This window comes from Scyliorhinus canicula, chromosome 12 (assembly GCF_902713615.1).
Source record: "Scyliorhinus canicula chromosome 12, sScyCan1.1, whole genome shotgun sequence".
Classification (NCBI taxonomy): domain Eukaryota; kingdom Metazoa; phylum Chordata; class Chondrichthyes; order Carcharhiniformes; family Scyliorhinidae; genus Scyliorhinus; species Scyliorhinus canicula.
In genome coordinates this window covers 140,725,256-140,735,038 of record NC_052157.1, presented here as the reverse complement: position 1 = coordinate 140,735,038, position 9,783 = coordinate 140,725,256, and the positions used below count along the sequence as shown (strand labels likewise).

The 9,783-nt window shown below is 43.9% G+C and overlaps 1 protein-coding gene across 3 annotated transcripts; it reads left to right on the top strand.

The window, feature by feature from the left end:
- The first annotated feature begins 318 nt into the window (after positions 1–318).
- On the top strand, positions 319–6,614 carry LOC119974538 (gap junction delta-2 protein). 3 transcript variants are annotated; one of them, XM_038813514.1, is made up of 4 exons: positions 319–458; positions 884–938; positions 1,138–1,310; positions 2,726–6,614. In XM_038813514.1, the coding sequence occupies exon 4, from the start codon at positions 2,733–2,735 to the stop codon at positions 3,813–3,815; it is 1,083 nt and encodes a 360-aa protein (XP_038669442.1). In that variant the 5' UTR covers positions 319–458; positions 884–938; positions 1,138–1,310; positions 2,726–2,732; the 3' UTR covers positions 3,816–6,614. The 3 variants fall into 3 exon arrangements, with proteins under 3 accessions (XP_038669442.1, XP_038669443.1, XP_038669444.1); XM_038813515.1 differs by lacking the exon at positions 1,138–1,310 and having other exon boundaries at positions 884–961; XM_038813516.1 differs by lacking the exons at positions 319–458; positions 884–938 and having other exon boundaries at positions 1,105–1,310.
- The last annotated feature ends 3,169 nt before the right edge of the window (positions 6,615–9,783 follow it).

Genomic DNA, 9,783 nt, shown 5'->3' with positions numbered 1-9,783 from the left:
GGGAATGCATATATTTGTTCATACATGCTATTTGTACAAATGTTTACATGATCCAATATGTTCTGTTGCAGTAAAATTGATGAAATGAGAAAAAGCCATCATGTTAATCATAGATGCAAATGGTATAGTGTTTTGCAACACTCCAGAGAGCACATTTGCTGCTTTTAATCATTTCCAGAACATTCTTTGTTTTCAGCTGTGAATGGTTCAACAGAGAAGTTGTACAATTCATCCTGGATTATCTGTAAACACTTTTTTGTCATTTACAATACAGTAACAGTTTTCGGGACAGTTTTAGTTTGACCTATGTAATGTCAGCCCAGACCAATCATCAAAAGCCCAAACGGTATCATCGAAACAGCAGTGTTTCTGGCTCTACTACTGCCAGCCAACTTGGCTCTTTTTAAACTCTTTCTGGACATTTGGAGAAGCTAGAGCAAAACGTAATTCCTATCCAGGTGAGACAATTTTGGTCAGCTGTAAATTCGAAAAAGGCAAACTTGGAAGTAGCCTGTATTTGCAGTTTAAAAATAATCTATGTTCTGACTATTCAACAGTAATATTGTTGTAAGTTAACATATATCCTGCACTAGCTTCCTTTTATCATGCTACACGTGATTATATTTAGTGATTTAAAAGCAACTGATACTAATTATCCAAATGTTAGTACATCATTTCAAATACATTGCAGTAGAGTAACATTTATCTTATGTAATGCAATCCAGCAGTTTATACTATGTTTAAAAAAATTAAGCTTACTATGTTGCAAAGAAATGTTAGTCTAAATGTACCAAATGTATTCTCAACTATTTTATTTAAGTCTGCAATGTCTATTTCATGTTTATAATGTTTTGGGCTGCTGTGTTTTCCTATATTACAACAGTGACTACAATTCAAAAGATCTTCATTGGCTGTAAAGCACTTTGGGACATCCTAAGGTCGGGAAAGGCGCTGTTTAAATGCAAGTTTTTCTTTTTTTTGGTGTGGTTATATGAAGTGCATTGGATCTGTTCTAGTGTTTCATAAGGGACTGTCTGGGTGCTTGAAGTTGTACTACCAGTTTTAATCATTTAAATATTGATTTCCCTTTTAATTATTTGTTCACCCAAACTGCCTTTCCCGACTGACTGCGGGTAGGCAACCTGGATAACTTACAGCACCTGGCCTCCATGCTACACCTCGCCTCCATTCCAGACAGCTTGACAGGACTTCCTATTTGTGGAATCCAAATAAATATGCAAAGAAAGGAAAAATGGAAGTCTGAAATGAAAAAAAGCAGGTAGTTCAAAGTCTGGAAACAGAAAAGACAGGTAAATGTTTGGCAAATGATCTAAACCTGAAATGTCAATCTGTCTTTTCTCTTTTCTGATGTTAATAGACTGTGTATTTGCATAATTCCCTGCTTTTAATTCCCGTTAATACACCTTTGTATTCTCTATATTGTCATATAGGAACATTTGTAGAGCTAATCTTCCAAGTACAACTGTTATGTTTCACTGTACAAGGTTTTCCAGGGATCATTTTCCTTGGCACCTCATCAAAGGAACCCATTGTAAATGAGAACAAATCCAGTTACTGTTTACCATCAATATTTTGCATGTGCCATTTGCAGTCAAATTTATTTGGGGTATAAATTTCAAAATGTTTAAAAATAAATCCAAGGAGATAATGTTCATGAGGAAGCAACAATTTGGGTGGACGTACCTGATTGAAAAATTACAATTTCGAATACTCCAACCAGAAATGTAAAATATATTATACTGTCTACACAGGCAAAGTCATTGTACTAACTTTATCTGTTTATTTTTTGAATTTGCCATTTTATGATGCAAACTGGTTTGGTATCATTCATCGCCTGGGCATTTTAACAACTTAGCAGTAGTACATGTAAAACTGCATTATGGGTTTGTTTTGGGTGGTGCTTTGTGTCGGGCGGTGTTTTGTGTCTAGGTAAGCAAATGCATACATGGAAGCCTTGATTTTAAAAATATTATAGTGAAGCAAATTGAGTGTGTTGTAATGGAAGTGCTGACATTATTCATCATGTTATTTGTATGATTGCTTCTAATAGCATTATTCATAGAATTTTATAGAATTTACAGTACAGAAGGAGGCCATTCGGCCCATCGCGTCTGTACCGGCTCCTGGAAAAGCACCCTACCCAAGGTTAACACCTCCACCCTATCCCCATAACCCAGTAACCCCACTCAACACTAAGGGCAATTTTGGACACTAAGGGCAATTTAACATGGCCAATCTACCTAACCTGCACATCTTTGGACTGTGGGAGGAAACCGGAGCACCCGGAGGAAACCCACGCACACACGGGGAGGATGTGCAGACTCCACACAGACAGTGACCCAAGCCGGAATCGAACCTGGGACCCTGGAGCTGTGAAGCTATTGTGCTATCCACAATGCTACCGTGCTGCCATGATTCATATCATTCGTGAACTCAGTTGAAAATAATATTGTGCAGTCATTTCCATTACCATGGCACTAAGCTATATGGATATTTTTTTAAACCACCTTAAATTTTTGATGATTAGCGTTACCAAAAACTCAAATGTCCGTGACATAGTACTCTTGAGTTAACATAATTAATAACTTAATGAAGGGCATTTGCAAATAAAAGTTTATCTGCAGTCACTCAAGTAATGTTGTGTAAAATTAATATTGTACCACCATTTGGCTGATGTCAATATGTCCTTCTTTCTTGCCCACAGATAGAAAATGGGTGATTGGTCATTACTTGACCGTCTCCTAAATGAAGTTCAGAATCATTCTACAGTGGTTGGGAAGATCTGGTTGACAATGTTGCTAATCTTTCGTATTCTGCTGGTCACACTAGTGGGTGATGCAGTGTACAGTGACGAGCAGTCCAAATTCACTTGTAACACCCGCCAGCCAGGCTGTAACAACGTCTGCTACGACACCTTTGCACCCATCTCTCACCTGCGGTTCTGGGTTTTTCAAATTGTCCTGGTTTCAACACCATCCATTTTCTACATAGTGTATGTCCTGCACAAGATAGCAAAAGATGAAAAACATGAAATGGAAAAAGTGAATCCACTGGAATCAGCAAACAATCTTATAACAAGAGGACACCTTCCGGAAGATGATACTTTGAATCAAAAATCTCTTGTCAGCAACTCTCAGGAAATTGAGTTTTACCGGAGTGATGGAGATGATGAAGTTGAACATATTAAGAGCATTAGAGACAGTGACCCAATCTATCTATCAAATAAGGTTTTAACTGTGTATGTTATACACGTGATTCTGAGGGCAGTTATGGAGATAACATTTTTGCTGGGACAGTACTATCTGTATGGATTCAATGTTCCTTGTTTGTTTGTGTGTTGGACCTATCCATGTCCAACCAAAACAGACTGCTTCATATCGAGAGCAACAGAAAAGACGATCTTTTTGAATTTTATGTTTGGTGTCAGTCTTGCGTGCTTCTTGCTGAACATTGTTGAGCTCCATTATTTGGGTTGGGTCTACATTGCTCGTGTGTTGTGCACTACCTGTTCGCCGTGCTGCAAGAAGAAGAAGCAAAGGGAAGCAATATGTCAGTATTCACAGCAAAACCCTCTTATATTAGCACTAAAAGATTCATTTTATGACAACCTCATACTAAAATCATCAGCAGAATTACTGGAGCAGAGACCAGACTTTCTCCCAAGTCAAGCAGCAATATCATTTGAATCTAAATCAGTGGAAAGCACAAAAATGTATTGTGATGAAAAAGAATGTGGCAAGTTGCAACATGGAGATCCTGATAAGCCCAGGACAAGCAAGGAGGCTTGGCTTTAAAACGAAAAGAGATTTTGGAAACAAATGTACCTACATTCTGAAATTAATGTTTAAATTCAATTACATTCAAAACAGTAACAGGTGGTTTTCTAGCAAATATCATCAGGGCTGCACGGTGGTGCTGTGGTTAGCACTGGTGCCTCATGGCGCCGAGGTTCCGGGTTCGATCCCGGCTCTGGGTCAATGACCGTGTGGAATTTCCACATTCTCCTCGTGTTTGCATAGGTTTCGCCCCCACAACCCAAAGATGTGCAGGTTAGGTGGATTGGCCATGCTAAATTGCCCCTTAATTGGAAAAAATGAATTGGGTACTCTAAATTTTTTTAAATATGCAACAGCGTGCCCCTGAAAAGTAGTAATTGGTAGTCAAAGTAGCTAAATCTGAAGTCTGATCTGATATTGGAATACACCGTCATGTTGTTGCAAAAAGCAGTTCAGCTAATCAGAATGAAGGAAAATATTCTCATTTGAACATACTTCTAAAATCTAAGTAAAATTGTCATCCTGTGTTAATTTCGCACTTGCCCCTGGTGTATGACAAGCAGTAATGCCCTTAAACACCTAAATTACCACTTTGTTGGCTTTGCTGAACAGGAAAGTTGTAACTCAATCATTTCTAATTGTAAGGTTTCTAATTCCCCTTTTAAAAAAAAAAATTAGAGTACCCAATTCTATTTTTCCAATTCAGCGGGTAGTACAATGTAGCCAATCCACCTCCCTGCACATCCTTTTTGGTTTTGTGGGGGTGAGATCCATGCAGATATGGGGAGAATGTACAAACTCCACACAGACAGTGACCCAGGGTTGGATCGAACCTGGGTGTTTGGAGCCATGATGCAGCAGTGCTAACCATTGCACCATCGTGCTGTCACCCTTCTAGTTCCATTTTGCAATTACTCAGTATGGATACAGCTGGGAATTCTTCCCGCCATGTCAATTCTTGGATAAGGATAAAATGCCCTTTATAACCCTATTACTCATCTGCATCCAACTTCAACAAGCCATTGTATCTGTAATGGTAAAATACTAAAAATCAATACCAAATATTTAAAGGTGGTGGTTGGCATATCTCATCATTAAAACGATCTGATGATATATAGTTATAGGAAAGTAAGCCGTGAAGAGGATGAAATCTGCAAAGAGATGAAGGAGGTTAAGTGAGTGAGCCAAAATTTGGCAGATGGAGTATGATGTGGGATAATGTGAAATTGTCCACTTGGGCAAGGAAAATAGAAAAGCAGCATTTTGCTGAAACAGAGAGAGATTACGGAACTCTAAGGTACAGAAGCATCTGGGTGTCCTGGCATATGTATCGCAAAGAGTTAGTATGCAGGTATAGCAAATGATTAGGAAGGCAAATGGAATGTTGTTGTTTATTGCAAGGGAAATGGAATATAAAAGTAGGGATGATTTGCTACAGTTGTACAGGGCATTGGTGAGACCACATCTGGAGTACTGTGTTCAGTTTTGGTCTCCTTATTTAAAAAAGGATATACAAAAAAGGAAGCAGTTGAAAGAAAGTTTACTCGACTGATACCTGCCTGTGATGGGGAGGTTATCTTATGTGGAAAGGTTGAGCAGGTGAGTTGAGAGTGATTTTCCTTGACATCAAGGCAGCTTTTGATTGAGTATGGCAGCAAGGAGCCCTAGCAAAAGTGGAATCAATGGGAATCAGGGGGGAAACTAGCACAAAGGAATATGGTTGTTGGAGGTCAGTCATCACAGCCCCAGGACATCGCTGCAGGAGTTCCTTAGGGTAGTGTCCTGGTAGATTAAAGGAGTCAAAGGTTATTGGGGGGTAGAACGGAATGTGGAACTGAGTCCAAAATCAAATCAGCATGATCTTATTGTAAGACAGAGCAGGTCAGAATGGTGAGGGGACAAATGCCTGACTCCTTCTCCTAATTCATATGTTGATATATATGTTTTACTTACCTCACTATACTGCAACTCTAATAACAATGTTCTTTTATATGTTTCTAATTCTAGATATGCCAATTAACGTCCTAAACAAATGGCCAGTTCCTAAAGAGATCCAAATTATTTTTCAAAGATTGACTGCATTTAGCATAGCCAGCACCAAGTATCTATGTGGGAAATTTATTATGAAAACCAATAAGCATATTCTATTCATATTTTAACTAGGCAGATTAAGGGATGATCTAATTGAAGTGTTTAAAATGATTAAAGGATTTGAATTGGAAATAGGGATAAACTATTTGGTCTGCTGCACGCAGTCCAGAACAAAGACCATAGCCTGAAAATTAGGGTTAGGCTATTCAAGGTTGAGGGTGAGATCTACTGGCTGTGTCGCACTGAAACAGAAGAGTGGCGCGGCCTATAGTTGCCGGGTGAAGCCTCCCACGGGCTTTCTGGCAGTCACTACACCTCGCGGAGTTTACCAAGCCCTGCGAGGCGTCGAGATCAGGGACCCGCCCACAATGGCTGTGGCCAAGCCGCGCTCGCGTATGTAGGCTCTTAAACATAGAAAGGCCTACTCACCTGGAACCCTCTGGCCTTCCGTCATCTAATGGCCTTCCCAGGGAGTTTCCAGCTGGGAGCCGTTCAGTACTGATTCACACAAACGCGGACCAGGTGCAACAGCACCCAGGAGGCCTCCCAAGCAATCGGAGGCCCCTGCATGGTAAGGGATAGGGCAGGGTGGTCCCCTCATCCTCTCCCTGGAACATGGGTGCTTTGGCACTGCCCAGCTGGTACCTTGGCATTGTCACCCAGGGATTGCCAAGGTGCCTTGGTGGCCCGGCCAAGCTGGCAGTAGCATTGCCAGGGTGTCAGGGTAGAAGTGCAAGGGTGCCCAGGTGCCCATGAAAGGAAGGTGGAGGGATGATGTGGAGGTTGGGGTGGTTGCAGGGCAAGTAAGACAGGGCATCTGGGAGGTTGGGGGGGGGGGTGATGGGTGGGGGATGGAAGGGGGGGCCTGTAAAGGTGATAGTTTAATTCAGATATGCAGTTTGCTGAGGTAACCAAGGCATTGTGATCCAACTCCTTCACTTTGGAAACCTTAGGCCAATGGCATTCAATTGGTCTCCATGAACAGGACCAGTTGAAAGGCACTCGTGGGTGTCTCCCAGGGGATTAGAGACCCTCAGCTGATTGCTCATTGGGCTGTGTGGCACCCTTGCATTGCTGGTGACAGCTGGGCACTCTGTCAGTGCCGCCTTGGCGCTCTGGAAGTGCCAAGGTGCCTGGGTGGCACTGCCAGCTGTGGCACTAGCAGGGTGCCAAGATACAAGTGCCAAGCTGACATTTTTTGCACAGCAGTGATCAGGCACAGGCTGCCCTGTCCATGTGAGGTGGGGTGCGGGTGGGGTGAGTTGAGCTTTTGGGGAGTTTTGGGGGTCCGTGCCCAGGGGGGTCAAGAGATTGGGACGCCATTTTTAAAATTTCTTTCCAATCTCTCCATGCCCTGATGGAGTTTCAGCAAGTGGGCCTCCTCAGTGCAGGAAATGGGACCAAGTACGACCTCGTCCATGCATGCCCCACTGAGGCCCCCTATCTAATTGGAGTTGCATTAGATAGCATTGTGATTCTGAGCGCTGTGAGCGCCAGGAAACACGTGGCTAAATGTACTCGCTATGGGACATAGCTCACATCGGTTTGATCGCGCCCGATGTGTGGGCTAAACCGGTGAGAAACTACCCAGGGCTCAAAAAAGTGACAAAGTGTCGTTAGATAGTGGTGATGAACTCACAGCTGGCGGGAAACCTCCAGCAAAACCTGTCACAAATGACATTTAGAAACTTTCTGGTTAGATCACACCCTTAATGTCTGGAAACACTTCTTCACACAAAGGGTAGTAGAAATTTGAACCTCTTCCCCAAAAAACTTTTGATGCTAATTGAACAGAAAATTATAAAACTGAGTAGGCCATTAGGTAAGGGTATGCTAAAAGACAGATTAATCATGATCTGATTTAATAGGAAAACAAGCTTGAGGGGCTGAATGGCCTACTGCTCTTCCTATGTTCCTTTTCCATCTCCGGCCTTAGGTTTTTGGATGACAAATGATAGCAATGTCTGAGAAAAAGGTTCAAACCAACCATTTAAAGTTTTTATTAGTGGGCGGCATGGTGGCGCAGTGGTCAGCACTGCTACCTCACAGCACTGAGGACACGGGTTCGATCCCAGCCCCGGGTCATGATCCGTGTGGAGTTTGCACATTCTCCCCGTGTCTGCGTGGGTCTCACCCCCATAACCCAATGATGCGCAATTAGATGGACTGGCCATGCTAAAATTGCCCCTCAATTGGGAATAAAAAAGAATTGGGCACTTTAAATTTAAAAAAATAAAGTTTTTGTTAGTTAGCACACTATTATTTTGACTGTGGGATCTTGGGCGAAATTCTCCGACCCCCCGCAGAGTCGGAGAATCGCCCGGGACCGGCAAAAGTCCCGCTGTGGCCGGAATTCTCCGCCACCTGGGAATTGGCGGGAGCGGAAATCGTGTTGCACCTATCGGTGTGTCCTCCGCGCCAATCGGCGAGCCCCTTACGACGAATCTCCGGCCCGCGATGGGCCGAAATCCCGCCGCTGACAAGCCAATCCCGCTGCTGTGGTTTCGACCACCTCTGGTGGCGGCGGGATTGGCAGCGCAAGCGGGCCCCCGGTGTCCTGGGGGGGCCCTGATCGCGGGCCTGGCCACCATGGGGGCCCCCCGGGGTCCGATCGCCCCATGATCAGGGCCCACCGATCAGCGGGTGGGCCTGTGCCGTGGGGGCACTCTTTTTCTTCCGCTGCCGCCACGGCCTCCACCATGGCGGAGGCGGAAGAGAACTCCCCTACCGTGCATGCGCCGGTGGTGACGTCAGCGGCCACTGACGCACCAGCGCATGCGCGAACCGGCGAAGGCCTTTCGGCCAGCTCTGACGCCGGCCGGGGGGCTTCAAAGGCCGTTGGCACCGGTTTTAGCGCCAGTTGGCGTGGTGCCAACCACTTCGCCGCGGGCCTAGCCCCCAAAGGTGCGGAGAATTCCGCATCTTTGGGGAGGCACACGCCAGAGTGGTTGGCGCCACTCCGCTACGCCGGGACCCCCCGCCCCGCCGGGTAGGGGAGAATCCCAGCCCTTAGCTTTAATCCAGCCATTATTGGTAAGTATCCATCTGAAATTAGTTTTGGGCTGTCACAATGTACTTCCATGTCATTTAAATCTGCGGTACAATATTGTATATAATTTGACACAAAATTTGTATCGGCAGGACGAAAAATGGTATGTGTCAGAAAGCTGTAACAATGTAGTGTTGAGGGTCAGCAAATATCCGGTGTTTTACTCAATAATTGCTATACCCGAACTAGGAATTCCTTTCTATGTTGACAAAGCTCGAGCCTTGTGTCCAGTTCCAGCCACCATTTTTCAGGAAAGATGTGTGGGTATTGGAGTGAATGCAGAAAGGATTCAAGAAAATTATTCCAGAAATGAGGAACTGCATTATGTTTTCTTTGGGGAATTGAAGGCCGACAGGAGGTCTGATAGAGGTATTCAAGATCATAAGGGATATGGATAGAGTAAATTGGGGAAAATTGTTCTCACGTGTGAAAGGATCGAGAACGAGAAGGTACAGATTTAAGGTAATTGCTGAACAAAGCAACAGTAACATGAGGAGGAGGTTTTTCACACATCGAGTGGTTAAGGTCTGGAATGCACTGCCTGAGAATGCGGTGGGGCAGGTTCAACCGAGCGAATTAGACTCTTATCTGAAAAGGGAGAATGTACAGAGTTACTGGGAGAAGGCGGGTGAATGGGGCTAGGTATATTGCTCATTGGGAGAGCTGGTTTAGACACGATGGGTTGAACAGTTCCGTGATTCTGTGACAGCTGACACCCAAAGTATTCCACTCCCTTGCTCTTGTCTTTCTCATTTTGATACAATTGAATTAATAATCTTTATTGTCACAAGTAGGCTCATATTGCAATGAAGTTACTGTGAAAAGCCCCGAGTCGCCACATTCCGG

Bases quoted from the DNA above. Each gene is read 5' to 3' on its own strand.
- LOC119974538 (XM_038813514.1), top strand. From the start codon at position 2,733: ATGGGTGATTGGTCATTACTTGACCGTCTCCTAAATGAAGTTCAGAAT.